This window comes from Prinia subflava, chromosome 13 (genome assembly GCF_021018805.1).
Source record: "Prinia subflava isolate CZ2003 ecotype Zambia chromosome 13, Cam_Psub_1.2, whole genome shotgun sequence".
Taxonomy (NCBI): domain Eukaryota; kingdom Metazoa; phylum Chordata; class Aves; order Passeriformes; family Cisticolidae; genus Prinia; species Prinia subflava.
In genome coordinates this window covers 2,200,910-2,226,648 of record NC_086259.1, presented here as the reverse complement: position 1 = coordinate 2,226,648, position 25,739 = coordinate 2,200,910, and the positions used below count along the sequence as shown (strand labels likewise).

Below are 25,739 nucleotides of genomic sequence, written 5' to 3'. Positions count from 1 at the left end.
AGCATCTGCTTGCTTCGAAGGACATTCTTTGGGTTTAGATTATTTAGCTGTAAATTTGAAAGACCTGCACAGAGAACAACTCTCCTGTTGCCCACACTGGTGAGCAATTACACTGATGTTAATAATGTTACTTCAGATTTATCCTGGGTAACTTGGAACAAAACCTTGCTAGGACCTTAGATATGTGTTTTAGACAATATTCCAGTATTCTTTGCTGCAAACAAAACAAAACTGAAAATCACAGTTGTACTCAATTACTGAAATGGACTGGGGTTTGCTCAGCCAATTTGAAATCTAATCAAAGATCAGCCCTCCTTGGGCTGCCTGTGATATTTTGTGCTGGACTGACCACAGCTTCCTGCAACAGGTCACATTAGTACTAAAGCCACAAGGAGCTCCCAAGCCAGAGGGCTGAATAGGTACAGCTCCTGACAGTACACTCACTTCTTTTGGCACTCAGGTACAATAAGGATATTGTTCCTTTAATGCTTAGCCTTCCTTTTAAGAAGTATGTGAGATTTCAGCCAATTCTCCACAACGATTAGTTCAGGATGAATGTACTTAACTCAGGATTCGGCTGGAAAGAGCCCAAGTAGATGCAATCAATTTTCTGCTAAATCCACTTCCTTCCTCTCTTCTCTACCCAGCATGAGACATCAGCTCTCCACTACAGCCACTAGTTACTAAGACACTGCAAACCTCTGCCTTCAGCCATGCTCCTATCAAAGCTGGTTAGTCCTCCTGATTTCCCCTGGTTTTTGGGTTTTGCATAACCTGTTCACTTGCCCAACATTTGGGCTAGGGGAAAAGGCTCTAGAAGCAAATATGAAAAGGCAGCTATACTGCAAAGCACAAGCATCAAATGCATCGGTTCCCATGACCCTGAAGTTAATCACTCACAACTGCACAGGATCTTCTGCAGAACTTCACTGATAAAGGACCTTTCCCTTGGTGCAAATATTGAAACCTCCTCGAGGTTTCAGTGTGCATGTATGATCTGCCAGCTTCTGTGCTGCCATCTCCGTATGAGAACCAAATTATCTTCCCCATCATTTCCCAAACCCCACAGGACTTCAGAGAGAGCAGCCACCGGCACTCTGCATGAACCAGCCTCACGCAGCAGGGCCCAAAACAGCACACTGTAACAACAGGGATGATTTGCTACTTGAATCTAAACAGGGTAATAAAAAATAACATCCCTTCAAAAACAAGGCTTAAAAAACATGATCTCTGGCTTTCACCTACATACTTTCTTAAGAGATTAAGCAGATGATTTCCAGCCTTATTTTCCCAAGTGCACATATTCTGCTTTGTTAAATAACTCATGGAATCAGCAGAACAAGTCCTGGTGGCTGTGTGTTCTTTAGGCTTTCTTCCCCTAGTCCAAACTTTTGATTGTGCTCCCCTACCAGTAAAAAATGTTTGCACATGCATTCCAATACACGTACATTTATAGATTTATAAATTATATACATCCACTTGTGAAGTATTTTCTTCTTGCACCCTAAAGGATCATCTTGAACACTTGTCTGGGGAGCCTGCACCCCACTTTGGAGACTGCTGCTCTGGAGACCACTGCACTGTTAATACTGATTCAGCAAGTTGTTTCCATGGGTCTGAATTTACACTGCTGTGGTTCCTACAGTCAGTAATCCACTGACTCACTCAATAAAGTTATTTGCATTACTTCCAGGAAAAATTTTGCAGGTGGTGCAGTTGGAAGAGTGACAGTGCAGAATACCCAGGGAGCCAGGGGAGTTGTGTGACTATATCTAATTTAATGTCAGGACATAGCACATGTGTGTTTTAGAGCACACTGAAAGACAACTGCTGAGATGTAACAGGGAGTAATCAAAACCGACTGGTAAATCCATTCCTGCTTTTAAACATGCACTAAATCAGACGCCTTTCACTCTGCACAGGCACAGCTAAGAGAACTGGAAGGTATTGGTGGCTGTGTGCTGACACAGTCACCACACCAGCAGAGCCAGCCCTGCTGGCTGGAGTCAGAGCCACGGCTGATGCTGCTTCTTCTGACAGCTGATACTTTAAAAGTCTCTCTCCTCCAGTTCCCTGCCTGTTTCTTTCCTGGCTCATCATTCATTTTTACTACCACTACTCCAAACACAATGCAAGTTCACTGGAGCTGGGTAAACAAATAGTTAATGTTGGAAGGTTTTGGCTAAGAAAAAATCAGCTTGGAGGCTGGTGGAGAGGAGGAGAAAGCACCAAGCCTAGGGGGGCACTCATGGCAGGGAGCACTGCTGGCCCTTCCCCAGCCTGGGGGGCTGCCTGCCTGCCCGGCCCAGGCTGGGCTGCAGGAGCCGGGAGGGGGACATGAGGGGATGGCAGGGCTGGGGCAGGGCTGGGGGACAGGAGGGGATGGCAGGGCCAGGGCTGGGGGACAGTAGGGGATAGCAGGGCCAGGGCCGGGGCTGAAGGACAGGAAAGGATGGCAGGGCCAGGTCTGGGGCTGAGGGAGCAGCAGGGGATGGCAGGGCCAGGGCTGGGGGACAGGAGGGGATGGCAGGGCCTGGGCTGGGGCTGAGGGAGCAGTAGGGGATGACAGGGCCAGGGCTGGGGGACAGGAGGGGATGGCAGGGCCAGGGCTGGGGGACAGGAGGGGATGGCAGGTCTGGGGCTGAGGGAGCAGCAGGGGATGGCAGGGCTAGGACAGGGCTGAGTCACAGCCGAGAAGCTGTAACAGCACGTAAGGAACTGCACGGAGCCCTGAACAGGAATGGGAAGGAACGCAGGGTTTTGTGCACCCATAAAAGGAGCTGTGGAGACAATAAGAGCAGGACAGTGCACAGAGCAGTGAGGGACCTTGTCACCAAGCACCCAGCACTGCTGTGCCACTGGCACTCCATGGCATGAAGTGGCAGAGAGGGTCCTCCAGGCCTGCCTCTACCACCACAAGGCAGAAAGCACTCATGGGGGGTTTTGGGAATGGCTTTACAGGGCCCCAGTAACCTCAAAAGCAATGGAGTTTACCTTGGGGTTTTTAAACCCCATTGCAGAGGCCATGATAATCAACAGCCTCCCGGGCACCCTCCTGCCCCAAAGTGCCTCTCCAAACAGCAAAAGGTGACCAGAGCACTTGAAAAACCACTGGGCAGAAGATGCTTTGAGAGGATGAACAACACCCACTGCCCCACAGGCTGCCAGGCCTCTCCAGGCATGTCACACACAAACACAAAACCACACTGAAACTGTATCTTCATCTGTCACTTGGCTCTGCAGGACACCGGACAGAGACTGAAATGCTCTTTGCCACTTCAGGGTAAAGGGTGGATTATTCATCACCCAGGAATAGCCATTTTGTGGGTGAGATGCTGAAGCCCCTGAGTACCCACCACCCAAAACAATGGTGGGATGTTACTCTGGCCTATGACCACAGGACACAACCAGTTCTCAAGTCCCCAGTGTCTGTGAGAAATGGAGCAAGAGGCCCAAGTGTCCAGCAAACACTCAACACCATTCCCAGAGGAACCTCAACACCATTCCCTCCTCACTCCTTGCATGCCCTGAGCCTGCAGGGATGTTTGAGACAGGTGAAGAACATGGAACTACACCTGAAGTTATTACACTCCTGCTCTCTCCACTGCTTGAAGAAAATAATCCTCATTAATTTGAAGCCAGGAGAGTGGGCAACCACAAGAGGGTGGGTCAGCAAGAGGGAGCTGTTTAGGGGACAGCCTAGCACTGATTTCCAGCCCAACACCACGAGCACAGCACACGATCTCCAGTCCATCAGACAGCAGTCCTGGGAACTGCCAAAGGGGGCCACTGATCCCTGTAAAGGGAGAAGCACTGGATATGGATGGACTGGACACTGACCACTGGCAAGGCCACGGCGGGGTTTGGTTCAGATTTCCTTTCAGAAAGCATTTGCTGTACCTAACTCAAGTCTGTGGGATCAAGTTTGCAAGCGTGACAGTTGCCAACTTTTACTTGTGTCAGTTCAGTGCAGGGCATCCACGTGTAGAGTTCATGCTGGTACAATAATAGGAATTTCACAAAAACCCCACAAAATAAGTTCCTACTGTTTCCGGCATGGTTTTTCACAATCAAAGGCATATTGCAAAATTACACGGTTTTTACAGCTACAGGGAAGAGACTCACCTGGGGCAAAGCACAAGATTACTGTCATTGTGATGAGAGCAAGCTCCTGCTGCCCAGCTCAGAGCTCACACTGCCCTCCATGAACTCAAGACTACCTCAACACTAACTGAAATGGGATTTAGCCATGAGTGATGATAAATCTAGAAAGTCCCAGAAGTTTTGGTCAAAGTCAGGATTTTCAGGAAATGAGATTATTTATTGGAAGCAAGGGAAAAAATAGCTTTCTGGCCAAGATTGAATTTACTGAGTTTCTTCCTGTTCTGTGTTTTAAGGGAGTGAGGCAGCGAGGGGTGGTTGGAAACAAGAGCTCTTCATTACCTGGGTTAAAATGAGCTAAAATTTTCTGAGAAGTCCAAGGAGAGGAGAAAACATCCACTGCTGGTAAATAACTCTGACCTGTAGAAGTGAATTTACCAGAACCAAGCTGGTCAGTCTGTAACAGTAAGTTTATAAGCAGGCAAAACATTCAGGTCAATGTCAAATACCAGGGGTTACCAAAGCACTTTCCTTGGTGCCCAGGGCCAGCCCACTGCTGCTATAATTGGCCAATCCTCCTGAGTCCTCTCATTTAAATGAGAAAAATTTATGGTTGTTTATGTAGGCTTCACGCCAAGCCTGTTTCTCTGATAAGCCTCTCTGGTGCATTTGTGCCTCACATCCGATTTTAGAGTCCTCTGAATACTGGAGACAGCATTCCTTGGATACTGAAAATAAATTAAAAACACAACACTGGGCTTGGACAGAGGAATGGGAACGCTTTTGACGTGGCCCAGGCACTAAGGGCCCTTGGGAGCAGTGCTGGGAAAGCAGGCTTTTTAAAATCTTGCATTAGTGCATTTATTTAATGATATATAATCCTCAAACTGGTCCCCCATAAACTGTAAATACGCATTATTTGAGCAAGTAATTAGTTTCAGTAGCATGCGGTAGCAGCTGTATGGTTTGGCTGCCAGACACTGCAAGTGTTTCCTCCAGCAAATGCATCTATTTGTGATATAACAATAATTACTGAAGGATCTACAAAACTTCTCACTTCTCCGGTGTTTGGCCTCAGGATCACCGTATAATTTCAAAATATGGAAAGCAGCACAGTATCACCCAGGTGAGGAAGGTGAGAAGGATTATGTCCACACGGGCCAAGCCAGACAGGCAAAGTGATCCGTCCAGGAGGACAAGGAAGCCTCAGCAAGTGGAGCAAAACCCTGTCCTCTGCCTCACTGGGCTGATCCACCCCTTGGTGACCACCAACCTACCAATCCTCTCAGCTAAGAATTTTGCCTCTGTTGTTTGCCAATATCCTCTGCCAGAAGAAAGCTTCAAACACAGAATGCTGAAGTCTGCTGCAACTGTATGTTTTATAAGTGTGAAGACAAACGTTAGCAAAAAAAACCCTAAAAAGCTTCTTTATTTTGTTTTGTACATGGCAAGATTCTTATGGGAAAGAACTTTTCTAGACCCACAAGAAGTCAAAGCATCCTTAAGGTGAAAAGTAGCAGTGGAAGCCTTTGATCTGTAAAATGAATTTGCAAGGAAAAGCTCAGGCTGCTTTTTGGTGAGAACTTTAATGTGTTTTCAGGCCATACAGACAACTCTCCCTGGAAATAAGCAGTTAACAAGAATTAAGGATGAGATTGTAACCCAGCCTGGACAGGGGGCATGGCTGAGGAGCAAAGCCAGAGCCCTTCTGTCAGACAGCACAGGAGGTGAAGGCAACGGAAGCAGCAAAAACCAGGTTTCCTGGTCATGCTGTGTCCTCTGCTAAGAGCTCCAGTCCTCATTAGGCTGAGCCTGCAGAGCTGGACTGAGAGCTGGCCTGGCAGGAGGGGAGAGATCCTGTCCCTGCACTGTCATCAGGGAATAACAACAATCCAAGACGAGAAACAGCAGGAAAACAGGTAACAGGAATAAGGACTGAAAACTATTTTGAAGTTTGAAAAAGGAGCTTTGCTGATGAAGAAGTACAGACTGACTTTTCCATGGCTGCAAAGTGGTATAATCCTGCCCCCTTGATATGGGGATGATGAGCTGCCAGCAGTCGTTAGACACTGGGAATCCAGGAAAAGCCAAAGATACGCGTAACAAATCGAAACGGGAAATTACCGGGGTCCAGTAGGACTTCAAACAGTGCCAGAGGAGCTCACTGTTTTCTGGAGAAAAAGGTACTCACAAGGAGTTAAGATCTTGACTAAAGTCATCCACTGTGCCTGTTTGAGATGGAAAACAAAAGATGCCCACAGAAACAGTAAGAAAGTTTAAATTCTTCAGTAGCAGAGCAGACACATCAGAGCAAATGCAGGCAGAAAGAAGAAAAAGACAACACATGAGGAATGGGAAACTTCCCACAGATGCATCAGAGACTAAAACTGAAGTTCAATCCTTCCAACACACCAGAAAAACAATCAGGTAATGTTGGCCCACAGACCACACTTTGGTCAGTCCAGAGCAGCAATGCTGAGATCAACTCCAGGGACAAGGAAAGGTGGAGAGTTACCCAAATGCCAAGAGAGGATCCAGGTAATGGATGGCTTTAGGACAGGCTCAACACAGGAGAGCCTGGACGTGTTTATACACATGGACTTGTATGAGGATAAAATGAGGTTTTGTATGAGGATAAAGTGAGGATAAAATGTACTGAGACAGGCACCAGGAAAGAAACTTGTTATCGGTTGGTTTGGGGCAGGAGAACAGATTCCCTGAGTGCTGAAGGACAAAACTGCACGTGTGGACAGAGAACTGACTTTTTGTTGAAGAACTGATAATTATCTATATTACATAAGAAATTATTTCAGAGTTTAGTTTGCAGGTTTAGTTTCCAGTTGAGAAAAAGATCAAGGACACCACTAAAGCACTTTTTGCACTTGGCAAAATGTATAGGGACAACATGCAGGAGAAACAGATTAACTGAATTACAGAAAACCAGCCCTGTGTTTCTCCTTTAATTCATTTTCTTCTCCACTTTTTTCTTCCACCTGTTTTTTGGTAACATTTAAAAATTACAGAACCTAGAAATGGGAAACAGAAACATCTGTTGACAACGTCAGCAACTTGCCTGTGCTGTTCTGGATTATCTGGATTTCTTCCCTTTTGAGAGACAAACTCAACAGCAACCCAAGGGAATCTCTTCTTTTGTAGAAACTGAGGTGTGTTCCAATAAAACATTTTAAATGGGTAGAGGGAAAGGTAAGAAAGGAAAAAAAAAACAGAGTAGAAGGGAAAACTGAACACCCAAAATATGTGGGGTTCAGAAAAGACCATAGAGACCTGCAGATAAAAGATGCCAATAAGGAAATGGGGAAATTTGACCAAATCTTGTTACTCTAGACAATAAGTGACATTTCAGACCCACAAAACTGTGCAAAGAAGTGATGATGTTCTCTGGAGTTTTTACAGAAATAAAAAACAGAGACAGAAACCTTGTTAATTATGGCATATTTTTTGTACTTTGTGTGTTTTCCAACCCTTGAAAGGATCACAGGTGCTGTCAGTGAATGGTTCCACATTATGAATACAAAAATGTTGTGGAAGGAATACATCTATGGTCAGTCAATGAACACAGAAGAAAGCTTCTGTCATGAGTTGCCAGGCAACCCCCACTAATTGAAATAACCATCAAAAGCCAGATATTTCATGCTGGAATCATTAACAGCAGAAGGCAATTACAGCCTTTCAAGGAAACAAGGAGACAGCGGCAAACCAGCAGCCAATATTGATCACATGCCCTCTGATCATCAGAAATAGAGAGGCATTTCCCAGTGCCCTGTCAGCCAGGTACTGATCCCACCACTTTCCCTGGGGCTGAGCCTCCAGCTCTACCAGGGCTGCTAAAGCAGCTCCCAGAGAAGAGTGGCACTGCACCAAGACACACACACACCTAACCAAAAAAAGCTTTAAGCACATGCATCTTCAATATTTGGGGTGTCCCCATGGAAGTAAAGCAATCAGATGAGACACCCCTAAAAAACCAGGTTATCCCCTAGAGCTGAACTAAATTTAAATTGGTCACAGATTTGAAAACATCTCATGACACAATATTTACAGCATAGTCTGTAGAAGGGACCCAGCTATAGACTGCTTTATTTCCAGTCCAGCACACAGATCAGTGCCCTGCTGGGCCAGAGCTGCTTGGGACAACAGACAGCAATACAGAGAAATACAAAATGCCTCCTAAAATGTAAACCCCAACAACATAAATTTTAAATAAAGAAGAGTTTCATGTGTCTATCCCATCTCAAACATTTCTGATGACCCTTTTCCATCCCATTGGTTTTGTTCTTCTAATGCCTGGGATATTATCAGACTAACCACGGATCAAGATAAATCATTTTTCCAGCAATCAGTACCCAAAGGTACTTGGGCTCTTACATGGGCTGGTATCCAAGTTTGACTTTTAATTAAAATTCAGATTACATTCCTTTGCTGAGGCTCAGTCATGGCTCAGAGTCTTGCACAGGGGAGCCCAAACCATGTGAAGCCAGCTGTCATCTCTGCCATCCACTGTATCTTTCTACAGTGAGCACCTCCCTTTCCTGAGTTCTGCATGGGGGGCTGGCTGGGCCGGCTGCTGCAGACAGACTTGAAATGGCTTTATCCATCTGTCCTGATCTGTGTTAAATGGGAAGTTTGGCTGAGCACAGGCTGTAACTCATCCCAGAGATGCAGAGTGACTCAGGCAGAGCTCTGCCCTCCTGCAGTAGCAAACAGGAATTATCTCAGTGACAAGTCTACACCAGCCACAGTCAGTGGCACCAAATCCTCCCTCCTGCCCAAGCTCGCGCCTCCGCACGGCGCTCGGCTTTTCCTGGGAATCACAACTCCAAGGATCTGCCCCACACACAGCAGGACCTGCTGCCAGCTTCAGTCAGCCTGGAAACCACCAAACATCCAGGTGGCCACAGATTCAATCCAACCACGGGCTGGAGTTGTGGATGAGCAGCAAAGGCAGGGTGTGAGCTGAGGGAGTCGGGAAGGATGTTCCTACAGCACAGCACTGAGTCACTCCTCAGCTTGGCCCTGAGCACCAGGTACCAGCCAGTGCCTCTGGCAGGATTACAGACCAAAAATCCCAACATTTCAGCCTGCTGCAGTCCAACAATACGTGGTTAGAAAATGGCAAGGAAAAGCACGCAAGGACACGAGGTACCCAGCAGACTGTCACTGCACAGCCCTTGCAGCAATGCCCACGAGCCCCTCTCCCTTCAGGGCTCCTGCTGGGTTTCCCTGATGCCCAGAAGAGTTGCACAAAGCGGCTGCAGAAAGATGGAAAGATGAACCTGCAACTAGTTCAGTGAAAGTCAGTCATGAGGCACCACGGGTGAACCACTGACACAAACACACACATTTGTACCACTGCGATCACCAACTCTAACGCTGGTGGACACACAGTGCAGAGCTCACAGATTTGACACTGAATTCTGTTTTATTTTATGGGAAAGTCACATTTACAGACAACTTGATTTGCAGCTACAAATCAAGTACTGGCAGTGTGCAATTTGGATGCAGCGACTCATGCCAAACTTATAAATACACCGTGGGGACAGAACAAATATGAGTTGAAAATGAACCTTCCACTGGGAATTTGGGTATTTTAAAAACTCACCAACTGCTGTAAATATACACTGAAGGGACACAGCTTCCTTCAGATGCTTTACCACCAAGAGCAAACAAAGGTTCAACTTGGGGCAGCAAATATACAACAGACCATTTCCAAGTGTCCCAAGGAACTTCTCTAGGACATGAGCAACCTCCTATTAATAGACATCTATACCCAGTGGCACTGAGTGGCCTCAGACAGAAGTGAAAAGGCAGGTTGTGACTGTGGCCATGAACTGACTCCCTTTTCCCATCAGCTGGGGGCACGGGCTGGTTCAGAAGTGCTCTTTGTACCCTCAGGGTAATAATAACAATACTCCCACTGTGGTAGTCCCACTTGGGCCTTTGAAACCAGCAGCCCTGTCAGCCCTGCCTGGGATCCCTCCCAGAGACCTGGATGAGCTTGTGAGGGCTGAGCAAAGGCAGCAGCACTGCCCATCATCACGTGAACTGTGACACCTTCACCTGCTGTCCCTCAAAACTGAAGTGCTGTCTGACCCCTGCGAGTGCTCCAGGCTGGCCAGCAGCCATCAGGTGAGAGCTGTACCCCTTCGGATGCTACCGTTTGCTTTGAGCTTCTGGTTGATCTTGCCATGATTTTCTTGCCTTAAAACGAGCAGCAAAAGCTCCAATTAAAGATGAATGGCATGCTCAAGCATTTGCTTTCACATAGGAGAGCAGAACATGTTCCTGGTTTTTATGGTGAAATACATCTCAGCTTTGAGAGCAGAGCCTTCAAACCCCTAGCTCTGCAAAGCTCATTCCCTGACCAAAGCTCATTCCCTGACACCCTCTGAGTTACAAAGAGCAAAATGACTCCTCACCATAAAGATTTATCTGACTGCAGTTTCTGCCATCACTGCCACCGGATTAAAAATTTCAGCCTGAAAAGATGCTGTGGACAACATTATCATCTGCCAACTGAAGGTGCCTGCCAGGTTCTCTTCTTTAGTGAGTATCACCCAGAGCCCATTAATTCCTGCAACTGTTCACCTGCACTTAGATCACACAGACAATCTTGCATTACAGCAAGTATCCTTCAAGAAATCTGTCATGTTCTAAAATACTATCAAGAGGAATTAGATGAAGGGCTGTTCAGGCAGATATTTTTCAGCTCTTGTCTTCCATAAGCAAAATCTGCAACTGAACTCCTGACAAAGCCAAGATTTTATACTTAACAGAAGGAACAGGTTATGTTGTTGCCCAAATTAACATCTGTTATTTAAAATTCAGCAAAGCAATTTTACATATGACTAACATAACATATTTAAACACATCTAAGTGCTTTGCTGAATCAAGGCCTAAAAGAGATTCTGTTAGTGTCTGAGCTGAGACAGAATCTGCATTTCAAAACCATCCTAACAAGCTTCAGTTGTTCCCTCTAAGAGATTGTGAATAAAGATCTACATTGAAATACTTGATCTCGGGAAATCAGATCACTTTGGCTTCTACCTTATGTGAAGAGTATTATTTGACCTCTGAAAAAAAGCTATCTGAGGAGCATGGCTTTAGGCAGAAGGCTGTAGGGGTTTACAGAGATGTGACAAAAATCAGAGGAAGGATCTGAGATGCTGAACTTGCTCAGCTATGGGAGCAAGGCTCAGCCATCCAGAGCCCACGGAACACATCTGAGAGGCAGAAAAGCAGCATATAAAACATGTCTGATAAGTCATCTACTCTTCCTCTCCATTTTAATTCTAATCACAGCTTACTGGCAAAATCTCCCTTTTTTTGAGGAGATCCTGTAGAACTCTGAATCAATATATTACCAAAGGTTTTCCCAAAGTTGCCAGAACCTAGGAAGACAATTAAGAGATTTACCATCTGAGCATTTTGCCAAAATGTAAGAGGAGACAGAAGTCTCCTGTTTATTTATTGTGCACCTGAAATACTTTTTCATCTTTCTGCATTTATGTCCTCAGAGAGGGAACCACCCTCACTGCAGGAGACCCCAGCAACCCCATTCCATCCTTACACCTCTACACTGGCAAGGCTGGAGCCCCCACAGAGGTGCCCGTGGCTGAGAGCCTGTTTTTGGCTTTTGTCTTAATTACGAGCAACAATCCCCCAGCAATGATGTGATAAACAAAGGTTGAGAGGGAAAGGACAGCACTGGGAGCTCCAGGGAGGCACAGGATGGGCTTCCCTGGCACACTCTGCCCTCTTCAACCAGGACCCCCTGACAGATGTCACCAGGCACTGAAACTGGAAGAACTCTTAGAAGTGCCTAAGAAAGGGCTCTGACTCAGGCAGAATTTCCACTTCTCTGCACAACTGCACTTGTCTTTGCAGAGTTGAAAACACTTACTGCCAAGTGATGCAATGAGGCCTTGGAGGCTCCATCATTCATTATCACATTTCAGCCTGAGTGGTCTCCAAACCACAACTTTTCCCAAGGGTTTGAAATATTATTTTATTTATTTTTAATTGTAGCTGGTTAAGTATTGAGCCCTTATCTACATCAGATATCTTCAGGTGTAGAATTATTGTTCTTTGGTCATTGCCATTTATTTTCTACAACCATTCTACTGAAAGTAAAACTGAAAACTGTTGGAGGTGAGCTCAGATCATTCTTGTTATTTGAGGGAAAAAAAAGACAGACTAAAGAAGACAGACACCCTTGTGCTCTTATTCTCACATTTTTAATTGTGTTCTGATGGCATGGCCAGGTTTTGGAGGTGGGGTGGCTTGTGAGAAGCTGCCAGAAGCCTCCCCTGTGCCCAGTAGAGCCAATTGCAGCCCCTGGCCAAGGCCAGGCCCATCAGTGACAGTGGCTGCACCTCTGGGGAACATTCAGGAAAGGGGAGGAGATCCCGTGGAATTGCAGCTGGGGGAGAGGAGTGAGGAGATGTGAGAGGAGCAGCTCTGCAGACCCAGGGCAGGGCAGGAGGGGCAGGAGCTGCTCCAGGTGCTGCAGCTGAGGTTCCCCCAGGCCCGGGTGCAGCCCAGGGAGAGGCGGCTGTGCCCTGCAGCCCTCGGGCTCCAGCATGGAGCAGAGATCCCCCTGCAGGGCCCAGCATGGAGCAGAGATCCCCCTGCAGGGCCCAGCATGGAGCAGAGATCCCCCTGCAGGGCCCAGCATGGAGCAGAGATCCCCCTGCAGGGCCCAGCATGGAGCAGAGATCCCCCTGCAGGGCCCAGCATGGAGCAGAGATCCCCCTGCAGCCCCTGCAGGGTCCCACACCGGAGCACGGAGGCCTGAAGGAGGCTGTGACCCCGGGAACTCCACACTGGAGCAGCTCCTGGCAGGACCTGTGGCCCTGTGGAGAGAGGAGCCCAAGCTGGAACAGCTTTGCTGGCAGGACCTGTGACCCCTCAGGGACTGCAGCAGCTCCTGAAGGACTGACTGCATCCATGGGAAGCTCTCAGGCTGGAGAAGCTCCTGAAGGATTGACTGCACCCATGGGAAGGACCAGGCTGCAGCAGCTCCGGAAGGACTGCAGCCCATGGGAAGCTCTCAGGCTGGAGAAGCTCATGGAGCTCACTGTCTCCTGTGGGAGGGACCCCACACTGCAGCTCAGGAAGAGTGTGAGGAGCCCTTCCCCTGAGGAGGAAGGAGCAGCAGAGACAACCTGGGATGAGCTGAGCACAGCCCCCACTCCTTGTGCCCCTGCACCACTCGGGGGAGAGGTGGAGAAAGCCGGGAGTAAAGTTAAGCCTGGGAAGAAAGGAGCGGTGGAGAGGAGGTGTTTTAAGAGTTAGTTTTTATTTGCCATTCTCCTACTCTGTATTGGTTGTTAATAGATTTTTTTGTTTTGCTGTGCCAGTAACTGGTGAGGGATCTCACCTTGCCCTTATCCTGACTCACAAGCCTTGCCTTATATTTTCTTCTCCCCATTCAGCTGAGGAGAGCAGGGATGGAGTGGCTTTGGTGGGCACCTGGTGTCCAGCCAGGTCCAACCACCACATGAACATACACAGGAACTACAGCACAGACACTGGTTTAGGCACAGAGAACCAATGCAACTTCTCTACTCTCCTGTAAAAGGCTCACAAGGAGCACCAGTGTGAGTTGTGACCCCTCGCCCAACAAAGATCATTAATGATCACCCAATTACCTAGCTTGGCTCAACTTGAAACATACTCCAAAGGGACATTTGGACTTAATTTGAAAACAAAGAAGAATAGAGAATCTGCCACTTGTATTGCTGATTTGTTCCAGCAGTTAATCATCCTCATTGCAGAAAAACTGTCTTTGATTTCCTATTTGAATTGTGTAATTTCAGCCTCCAGGAAAGATCTCTCTTGTGTTTGTCTCTACTACATATGAGACCACTTTCTAATGCTGTTTTACAGTTCATGTACTTACAAGCTCCAGCCACTTGCCCCTCCCATAATTTCAGATACCCAAAATACACTGGGCTCTCGTGATTAGCTTTTCTCCAGCCTTTAATTATCTATTTAAGTTCTTCTGGGCCCCCTCTGGTTACTCTCATCCATTTAAAGGTGGGCACCAAACCTACAGTTCAGGATTCTCACACGGGTCCCAGCAATGTCACAAAATGAACTCCCTGCTCATGAACTGCAGTCCTGTGAGAAGTCTCCATTTGGTTGCTTGCCCGTGAGGTCCTGTAAAGCCTTTTCAGCACCATTCTCAAGGGTGAATTCCCACAGACAGGACCTGCATGCCTTGGTTCCAGGGTGTGGATTGAACCACTCTGGATTTTTCATGGGATGCACAGCCCAAAACACAGTGAGAAACAAAGGAGTTCATGCAACACCCTCCTCTCAGCTACATTCATGTTGATCCTATTGCAGAGCTGAGAGGAAAAGCTCTGCTTTGGACTTACCCTTGAAGGCAGCTGGCCCTGAGCTTTGATCAGGTGTTTTAGTGCCCTCAGGCACTGCTGCCCCAGCAGCAGCACAGCCCCTCTCCAGTGCCTGCCCAGGGCAGTGCCCAAACACTCCCCTTCCAGCAGGGATGTACCAGAGGTTGCAAACAGAAGGAAATCTAAGCCCTTCTCACTGGTGAACTGTCCTGGTGGGCCCTCCAGCCCAGAGCAGCACAATGAGAGGCTCAGAACACAACCTGGAGCATCTCCCTGTGTGTTGGGTGACTCATGGGAAGCTGCCTGAATCACCAAATTCCAAGGTACTGAAGGGTGGGGCAAACAATGCTTCAAGTGGACATGTCTCAAGTTGCCTCGTGCTAGGTGAACACTGGCCACACACACCTCTCTACAACAGTCAGAAAAGCTTGTTGTGTGTTTAAATCGAGTTGTGTTTGTATTTTGCTGTTAAAATACACTTATTGTCCCTTATACATTTTTCTAAGGAACAGTGACCTGCATACAGAACCCCATGGTAGAAAACATGCAGCCTGAGTACTTAAAAACAACATTTCTGCCCCAAAGAGGAAGCTGGAATTCACCCATGCAATTAGGTTAGATTAATGCTGTGGATAGACATTATCTGATATCCTATTTTGTAATCTTTTGCTAAGCAGGATGCTGCTCACTCTGGGAGCCAACAAAGCAGCTCCTCACTTACTGTCAGACCTGAGCAAAGTCAAGAGCAATCCCTGAGGGCTGGAGCTCAACCCCGCATCTGGTAATGGTCCAGAGTCATTTAGAAAGGTCACTAAATTCTACATTCAGGTTGAAAGTTTCTTTAAACCAAGCTTTATCAGCATAAATCTCAGCAGAAAAGACATCACTTCTCCTGTCAGAAGGGAACTTTACAATGTCCTTCTGATTATCAACTTATTTGGTTCTATGCCAATAATATTTTACTCTTTTTCTAATACTTAATTAATCCTTTTTATAAACAATCTATGCTCAGCACATTCTGCTCAGAATAAATTTGTTGCTATGTATATGTATCATAACAAGATTGACAATATCCAGGCAAATATTTTCATATATAAGGAACCTCACTAGATGTGTGCATAAAACAAGAAAAATCACCAGACTCCTGAAAATTGAGCTCTCACACTTCCCTTGAGCTTGGTGAGAATTTGTGAGCTCTCAGCAGTTACAGACAAGACACTGAGGAAGTCTCCAGCTTCAGTTCATAATGCCTGACTTAAGGCATGCTTCTGAAAATGCTGCCCTCAATTTTCCATTTCCCCTGGCAAAGCCAGGACTTCCCCAAATCACAGAGAAACATCTCTTTCAGACTAAAAGGGAAACCTAAAAAGGTCCTGAGAACGGCAAGGAGGAAACAGTGATTTATCATCTAGTTTTCCCCCACAAAAATAAAATCTTTTAGTAGCATAAGACATTTCAACACACAGTTTCTCTTTGTTCTTGTCACATTCAACCATAAGTGAACAATTTTTGAGCACTGTGCAATACACAGAAATGACAAATACATATGCCTGACTAGACTTGCATTTGCAAATAGAAATGGTTTTGGCTGAACAAATTTTACCTTTTTTTTCCTATAAAAGTGATACATGCACATTACAGTTCCATAAACACAAGTGATTTAAAGCATATAGTGCTTCTAACAGGCAGGTTGAAGCCATTTTGTAAATGCAGCCCTTCAAACAACCAAACACTACTTTTCTGGGCTGCTGCTTAGGAAAACACCATTGAGCACTTACAGATGGCAAATAAAAAACAACTTCTGAAGCTGGAGCCCTGCGTGGGAATTTTGCCTGGGGAAGCAGGCAGGATGAGGTCTCACTTTGTACTCTGGTTGCTGAAGGAAGCCACACAAGAAGGGCACGGCAGGTCTGACTTACCACAAGAGCAGCACGTGAAGCAGTTGGTATGATAGAGGTTACCCATTGCTTGGCAAGCCTGGCTCGCTCCATACACACCTTTTCCACATTTTATACAAATACCTACAAAGCAGAAAGAGAATCAAAGTTAAAATCCTCCACAGCTCGTGAAAACAGCTCTGGGCTGTTGATTCACGACACTCATGATACCCCCATCAGGCCCTAAATCAATGAGCTCCTCACCCTGAATAGATTCAAGTACCCAAGAGAGCAGCAGGCGGCTGCAGTGAAACAAATGCATGGAAATTAACCCAAAATTGAGGGGGGTCAAGCCTCTGCTGGTGTTTCAATGCAGGGGACTGAGGCTGGCTACAGACAGAACCCAGGAGGCAGGTGCAGCCAGAAAGGACAGAGAAACCCACACACTCCCTGCAAACAACTCTGCCAGCCCAAGAAATAATTTAGCGAGACCTTCACGACAAAGTGCTCCACCACATGACATTCAACAGCCACTGATAAAACAACAATTCAGTCCAAGCCCAAAAGATTTCTCCTTGGCCCTCTCCACAAACACAACATCAAGCACATTTGTCTGCAGTGAAAGCCACTGAGAAAATGGATCTGTCAGTCACACTTAGTAATTGTTTAATTCCCTGTGAACAGAGGATGTAACCTCATAAACACAACCTGGCACCTCACCACACCGAACAGCAAAGCCTCTGCCTTCCTTTTGGTCTCAGGGCAGAAATTCAGGCTCGCAGCTGTGCTTCAGTGGGCTCAGAAATTCACCTTCACTGCCCACGCCTGCTCCTGGTGATGCCAGGGATGACTCCCCATGGAGTCCTCAGGAGACCAAAGCACCAGGAGCCAACAAGTCAGAGGTCAGTTCTACACATAGCAAACTCACAGGGGAGGTCAAGATTTCAGTAAGCTCTACAAAGAGGGGTTTTGGGATGGTTCGGTTTTGGGGAGTATTTAAAGCTATTTCCTCAAAGGTTGCTTTGGGTTTTTTTTAAGTCTTTTGCCTATGCATTTATTTTTACCTATGCACAACCTCTTTAAATTCAAACCAAGGAAGGGAAATAATCCAAGGATCTCTTTGGTTTTGTATCCCTATGAAGAACAACATAAACTCTGGGAAATCCATGTCCTTCTATCACACTATTGGGACTACTGATTTTACGTTTTTCTGAAACATCCATAGGTCTCTATTCAATCCTAGCATGACAGTCTATCAAGACAAGGCTGGTGATATTTTTTAATACTACAGTAGAAAATAAAAATGGAGATTTGTTTTTTTTTGGTTCAAACAACTCTTAAGAAACTGCTGTGTTCCATGTGTTGTTAAAGGCTCTATTTCTACAAGTGCATGCACAAGTTTGGCATTAATCATTGGTACCAACAAAACTGCTAATACACCTAAGAACCTAGAAACTGCAGAACTACAAAAGCAGCCCTTTATCTTCCAGAATTCTCCCTACTGTGCTGTGAACATTCTATGCAAGTACATGCAAAATAAAAATGCAACTTCTTTGGGGAAAGATCAGCATATTATGAACAGGTATCCCCCTCTTGTCCTGGGAGGCATCCCTCCATGAACTTCTCCACTGTGAGAGCTTCCACAGGCTGCAGTCCTTCAGGAGCTGCTGCAGCCTGGTCCTTCCCATGGGCTGCAGTCCTTCAGGAGCTGCTGCAGCCTGGTCCTTTCCATGGGTGCAGTCAGTCCTTCAGGAGCTGCTGCAGCCTGGTCCTTCCATGGGTGCAGTCAGTCCTTCAGGAGCTGCTGCAGCCCCTGAGGGGTCACAGGTCCTGCCAGCAAAGCTGTTCCAGTGTGGAGCTCCCAGGGTCACAGCCTCCTTCAGGCCCCCCTGCTCCGATGTGGGGGCAGGTCCATCCTGAAGCCAGCTGCAATTGGCTCTGCTGGACACAGGGGAGGCTTCTGGCAGCTTCTCACAAAGCCACCCCACCTCTAAAACCTGGCCACCCCAGTACAACACACCCTTTCTAAAACTGAACTGCTTCAGTTCAGAGCAGCATCAACACAGCCATCAGTATGAGCTGTGGAGTGTAATCAGATTAACTGGGATACTGGCAAGTTTAAAAAAAGTATTTTTCCTATACTACAAATTCCAATGGAATTTGGAAAACTAAAGTTGAAAGAATTGGAAATGAAATAGAAAGACCATTCTTTAAATCACAGGGTTTATTGGTGTTTATGCCCTTAACTCCCTCATTTCATGTCATGAAGAGAGATTAGCCTTTCATTTGGCTAGCTCAACATCCTGGCACAATGTTGCTATTTTAGACTATTTGTCAAATGAAATTATAAATTTAAAACCCAATACATCCATTAATACTTTTAAAAATCTTAAACATGATTTCAGAAATTTAGGGAAGCAAAACCTATGAGATTATCAGCTACCCAAGCTAAACCTAGTGAGACAAACTAGTTGCCATCCAGATCCATCAGTTTATTGCAAACTTGTTAAGAAAATGCCAGTTCTTGGGCAGGCTCAGCCCTGACACAAGAAATGGGAATTTCAGAACATTTGTTGCCTTATCCAAAGCTACCAAGTCTATTCATTTATTTGTAACCCAATCTTATGGAAAGTATCTTCTATTTGCCATGAGTTAAAGGTTAACTGATCAAAGATGGCCATTGATTACTCTGGACACTGTGACTGGAAGAGGCTTCCTGTGAGCCAGCACTGCAGGAATTCCTCAGCTCACTGTCCCAGCCTGTCCCCAGGGCTCTACAGGGACCCTGGGGCAGGAGGGGCAGCACAGAGCAGGGGGGCATAGTTGGAACAGGCAGTGCCACCTCAGCATCAGGCCCTGGTCTGATGTCTTGGTTCACTCTTGGCCTTGGGGACAGAGGAAGCCCCTCCACAGCTTCCCAGCTCCCTGGCACTCCTTGCCCACCTTTTCATGCCAACACTGGCACCTATTCATTATCTGGCTGGCTGGCAGGTTACACTGACAGAACGATGTTTTCCTATCTACACTTACAGCTATTCAAAGAGCAGGAATCCACAGTCTGTAACTCTGGCAGTTCTGTCTCTGAGCTCTTGTGCTCAAATCTACTACGGTCCAAACTGCTTTGATAAATGAAAGTTATTACCTCATTTCTTTGCCATTGCTGCACTGAACCATCAGAATCAAAAGAAGGATTTATTGTGGATGTTAAACTTGCACCTCTCCAAGCAAGTGATTTGTTAGGAGCAGCAGTCAGTTTGTTAACTTGTTTTCTCCAAGAGCATAGTCATTAACTCCAGGAATGAATGACCACAGAGATGATTAGCATACTAAAAAAGTGTATGTAAAATTCCAGAAGTGTATTTTGGAAAATATATCTGCAGCTGCAGAGTGAGTTTAGTGTGAGCTCATACCTGCCTAGGAAAAGCCCTGATTACATGGCTGCTCAGGTCTGCTTTTCCACCAGTCACAGCCCAGACTGCACACTGCGGGCTTGTGAAGCCCTGACATAACAGCTACATCACTTTCCCCCTCCAGATTTAATTCCAAGGTTTGTTAAACCACCTATGAAGAATGTTCTGTTGCAGAGCAAGTGTGTCTCATTTCTGACACTTCCCTTGACATGACTTCAGATCGACTTCTGCCTTTATACAATTCCTTGCCCCTCCTGACACCTCGATTCTGAGCAGCTGCACCCCAAATCTTTAACACATCAGCTGCTCTGTTTCTACCCAGGTCATCAGCTCTCCTACAGATCTGCTGTCTCTGCCCAGAAAAAGACATTACAAGATGTTGCATACACTCCAAGTTGCCACACAGGCTGGCTGAGCCAGGAGCACAGCATCACAGCAGTCCTTGGCTGGGGTGGAGATGTGTTCACACCCTCACAGGGTGTTTAACCAAACTGGAGAGCAGAGACTGAACAAACACTCCATGGAGCACAGCAAAAGACCATCAACAAAAATGGCACTAGAAGAAGAAGGCACTCCCAGAGGCTCCCTGCTGGACTCCAGCACATGGCCAGTGCTCCCCACACCTTCAACCAGCCCACTTCACCGAGCCTGACCACATCAGTGAGAACATCATCTCTGGGCACCAGCCGGGCAAGCCTCCAGCACTGCACAGCAACAGAGCCCCCCTGGGTAACTCAGACACCAGCAAACAGCAGAAGGTCACACAGAGATTTTCTGATGTGCTCAGTGACTTGCCTTCAGACTTGAGACCAAATGCAGTGCATTATAATTAGCAAAGCTATCAGCACCAACCTATTTTTCAGCCTGCTGGTACTTGTAAGTGTTCCCTGTAGTAGCCTGTGCATTACAAGAAGTTCAGTTTGGGACCTGTACATCAGATCCTATAATGCTCTTTTGGCCATGCCAGTACAGGCTACTACTTCATACAGATCTCACCAGGCAGCCAGAATTAGGAAAAAGACTGATAAATGCTTTGCTGATCATGGCAGATATTTAACTATTTAACCACCTTTTGGCCAGGCTTTGTCCTCAGACACAGGTGGAATTCAGCCTGTGCCTGACGCCATCCTTATGTAACCTAAAGGTAAAAGTTTAGCGTGAATGCAAGAAAAATGGTCCCACATGGCCTCTCAACTCCAGCAGGCAGCAGTGTGTGAGCTGGGAGACTGCAGCTACCACAGACTGAGCACCATGGCCCAGGGATGAGCTGCAGCTTTTCTGTCTCACAGCCACACCGTGTCTCCAGGATAACTGCTACATGCTGCCTACAGTAGGAAACAACCAAGCCCTGTCATCAAGAGTTATGGTAAAGCTAAAATTAACAACTAACACATGGCACAGATGACTCCCTCCCTGCCTCTGCAGTTCTGGGAAAAGGGCAGATGAACGTCATGCTGGGCCATTGCAAAAATCCCCTTTTCTTCTCTCAGACAGGAAAACCATCTCTGCACAAGCCCCAGACAAAATTCTCCACACCTGCAGCCTACCCATGGGCATAGGGGCAGGCAAATGGACACCCACTGCCATGGAGCAGGGAGAACAAACGAGGAGGGAAGCCTCAGCTCCAGACAAGAAGCCAAACTGCACCAAGAGCTGCAAGAGCAGAGGGCTGTGGAGGGGCTGTGTCAGACACCCGCAGGGTCCCTGGCCATGGGAGGTGTTCCCACACTGCCTGCAGCCCGGGATCTCACACAGGGTGCTGCTACTACCTGTAAAATGTGTTCTGCTCAGCAGCCAGGTGAACAGTGAAGCCCCTGAGCTGCCCTGGGCCCCGGCAATGGTGCCGCTGCTGCTGCAGCACCTGCTGAGCTCCCGGCAGCTCCCCTGCACGTCCTGGGCTGCGGCAGCTTGGATCCAAGAGGTGACTTCAGGGGAGAAAAATGCTCCTTTGCTTCCAGCAACCACAGGAGGAGGGATCTTGCGACACACGTCATCCCTCAGTCAGGCACAGAGAGAAGACACATGGCACCTACACGGGCAGGGGCAGGCAGGGCGAGGGGGAAGCCCAGGAACCCTCCCAGCCTCGCCACCATGGGCAGCTCTCACTGCATCTGTTACCTGCCAGGCAGCTTGCAAAGGCACCAAGGATTCAGTATCTAACATGAAATGAAATCTGGTACATACAAGTTATAAATGAATACAACCTAGACACGCTCAGCAACAACATCCTGTGCCAGGAATGATGGAGGGACTGCCTGGCTAAGCTACCAGCACTGCCTCTGCTCCAGGAAAGAGCAGGAGACACCACAACTTGAATTAAGGTTCAAAATGACAGGCTAAGAAAAGTGAGAAATGCTCAAGTAAATGTTTTAGGCTCTCCTGCCAAGCCCCAGCCCATCCACACCTGGCACTCCAACACCCACGAGCCATGAGGGAGCTGACCCCATCGGGCAGCACAACCCCAATTCCAGCCTGGAAGTCCCCACGTGCTCCCTGCAGTGACTGTGCTGCAGTGCACTACACTGGAGGAACATGGAACATGAGTAATTCACAACAACTAACAAATCACAGCTTAAGCAAAGCAAGGCAAGACGCAGCCTGTGGACTGGAAAACTTCTTGTTGTCACTGTTAAACCTTGTTGAGATTGCCCCCAACCTTACTTTCGTCCTCAAGGAATAAACAATAAACTATTTAGGCCCTTGAGATATGCATCTGCTGACTTAAAAAAGATCTCCATCACTTCAGTGCCTCCTGCTATGGGAGGCTTTTCTCAACTAATATACAGAAGAGATGCATGCGTAGAACTTAACCCAGAAAAATCAAACTTTGAGATCATTTTTGTTTGGTTACAAATGCAGCAAAGTTCCCATTCACTGGAACTTTTGCAGAAGCAAAGCTCTAGGTTCTAGGAACAGAATGGAATAACTTCCATTAGCTCCACTCTGCCTGTTGCTTAACAAGGCTTGCGTGGGACAAAGCTGCTGGGAGAGGTCAGGGCCACAAAGGAAGGCAGTGGGAGCAGTTCCAGGAATGACAGTGCTGATCAGAGCACAGCAGCCAAGCTCTACCTGCCCAAGGGATCAGCACTGCCAGCAGGACTCAGCTACTCCTGCTGGCTCTCAAAGCAGCCATCCATGGGGTGTGTTCTGCTTTGTCCTTAACCCTCCTGGAGTTTCAAATACAGGGTGAGGTGATGGGCAAGTGCTTGGGAACACAGGGAGCCACAGAAACAATTCACAAACACCACCGTCCCTGAGTGCCTGTTTCAGCAGCTCTGAGCCCAGGGCTGTCTGTGCTGGTGCATTAAAGCAGCTGCAGGCCAGCCCTGCAGACTGGGGATGCCGTGGAGCCAGCGCAGCCCTGACCTGCAGCTGCTGCAGACTGCCAGGCTCTGTCAGTGCTCAAGCAGATCCACCCCGGGGCACAGGGACAGCCCAAAGCCAGCAAATGCTTATTGCTTCATGCAGCATGTGAAATGACTGACACTGTCTGCAGGCCCAGCCCAGCCTCTGCAGAGCTCCCTCGTGGGAGCTGCAGCAGCACCAGGCTGTACTTACGCTCCTTTAGCTCCACTGATGCTTGCTTCACAAATATTCATTCATTGCTCTGGCTCTTGGTGCAGTGTACGGCAGTTCCAGGGTCAATTATACTTCTGATTTATAGAAAAATCTTTTGGCACTGAGGCACTAAAGTGGACGACAGAGAAGCTCTCATGGCTGCCCCACAGGCTGTGCAGCTTTGGGTTGCTTTGGGATTCAGAGCTCAGCTGACTGCTCAAGGCTCATGCCCACATTGACAATCACAGCACGAGGGGACTCGCAAATAACTTCAGCAACCAAACTACTAAGCAAGAATAAAGACAAAAAAATCCTGTTTCTAAAAGTACCTTGTGACTGGGATGATCAAAGCAAGGAGCCATACAGCTGGGTGGTAAAGGAGGGCACCACTGGGAATGAGTAACTCAGAGGGAAGGGCTGTAAATCCCATTCCCTGTCCTGCTGACCCCCAGTGCTGAACACCTGAGTGTCTCCTGTGGACACGAGCCCTCTTACAGCCCCAAGGGACCAGGGGAACAAGGCCCTTCAGCTCAAAATACACTTATTTTCCCTGGAGCACGGTGAGTGCAATCACATTTATAATGCAGCCAACTGAGGAGTGTTGAATTTCCTGCAGTGTAGGAGCAATCAGAGGAGGAGAGGCTATGGCCAAAAACTGGAGCTGGCACAACTGCTGGCAGAGGAGGACACAGCACCACAGCCAGTCTTGGTGAGCCCAGCACACACACAGGAAGGGCCCAGAGCCAGAAGAACTGAGCCATGCTCCTGCAGCTCCTGGTTGTGGGCCAGACTCCTCAAATACCAACATCCAAAGCTCCACAGTGCTCCTGGGAAAATTCCCTGTGAGGAACCTGGTGTGAAGCACCAGGGCACTCAGCCCAGCTCTACATTTGAGCTGACAAGGAAGAGGGCAGACTTTCACACTGCACAGCCCAACAAAATGGGCAACAGAAGAAGTGGCAGTTCACAGATGGTGATAGAGATTTAAAAAAAAAAAAAATTACTTGGTTTTTAATTATCATGGATGCTGCAATTTATCCCAGTTTCTGGTTGTACCAGCTGGGAATCACCTGAGCTCTGGGGTGAGATGCTTGCACATGCCATTACTTCAGATTTTGGCACAATGCAGGTCAGACTGTAAACCGTTTAAGTTTTATTTAAGCTTTTATGAAGTTTTATTTTCCAGTGACAGGTTTACAGACATTGAGACAGTTTTATTACAGCAAATAAACAATAAACTAAGTATTTAGAGCTCATATAGCCATTGTCTTTCTTTTCTGCTGATGCCACACATTAATAATAGTACATTTATCTACACATTGATTTTTTTCTATCTAAGTGGCAGTGTTCACAGTACAGAACCAGTCAGAACACCTGCTGCACCAGCCCCCTTGTCCAGTTTTGATGTTCTTATTTACCTTTAGTTTCTGTCTTGGCTCTTTTCTAAATTAAATGTGAGTCACCAACATCTCTGTGGTCTTCAGAGGAAATAAAACCCCTCTGAGATGACATGGAAAAGACAGAATCAATTTAAATACTTCAGCTTACAGAAATCTGCACAGCCAGGTAACAACAGCGACCCTGAGAGTAGCAGTGATGCAGCCCAGCTCCCCTGAACTGCAGAGCACGTCAGAGCTGCACACATCAGCTGCACAGACGTCAAGCTGCAGACTTCTCATTACATTCTCCTGCCATTGCACGTATGAGTCATCACTCTAATATATGGCAGAAAAAGGTCATATATTACAGCTGCCTTCCTTGACATATTTCAAATGGGTTCATGATTAAACAAGGAGACTAGTCTAAAAGTTTCCAGGTGCACTTTCCTATTTTCTTAGATAACTGTCTATTTCCAGCACGAGCATGACAGTCTGGAAAAGGCAGGGAATGATGTAACCCCCTTTGGTTACAGACTCAGCAGCTCCCAGCCCCACAGGGACACCACACAAACCCAAACGTGCTGACACCCCTCCACACTTCACACCTGCCCCCGGGAGTTCCTCTGTATTCCCAGAAGCATAAATAGGTTTGCTCAAACACAAACATGCACATAGGTAGGTATTATACTAAGCTATTTAGAAATACTTAGAAAGACTGAACTATTCACTTAAGAAAAGCTGGAAATGACTTAAAAAACTGTCACCTCGACCCTCTGAACCAGGTTTTTTTTCAGCCACTTCAAATCCAGGGACTCAAGGAAGCTTTGAGAATGTCAGAAGGAGGAATGTACCCTCCTGTAAGGTACAGGAATGACCATTTCGGGAAGTAATTCACCACAGGTTTCTCCCACCTTTAGTCACAAAGGACTTCAGTTCTGAAGTACCTGGCAAGCCTCAGCTGCCCCACCTTGGTGACAGTGAGAAGCTGTCTGCTCTGCAGCCATAAGGCTGGCCCAGGGAGGTGCTCAGAGC

At 47.0% G+C, this 25,739-nt stretch overlaps 1 protein-coding gene across 2 annotated transcripts in view; it reads right to left on the bottom strand.

The window, feature by feature from the left end:
• WTIP (WT1 interacting protein) overlaps positions 1-25,739 on the bottom strand; it is an 83,991-nt gene that overhangs the window by 37,696 nt on the left and 20,556 nt on the right. For both annotated transcript variants that reach the window (XM_063411021.1, XM_063411022.1), the window contains exon 2: positions 16,403-16,504. In XM_063411021.1, the coding sequence (XP_063267091.1) occupies positions 16,403-16,504 (102 nt within the window). The remainder of the gene's footprint in view (positions 1-16,402; positions 16,505-25,739) is intronic.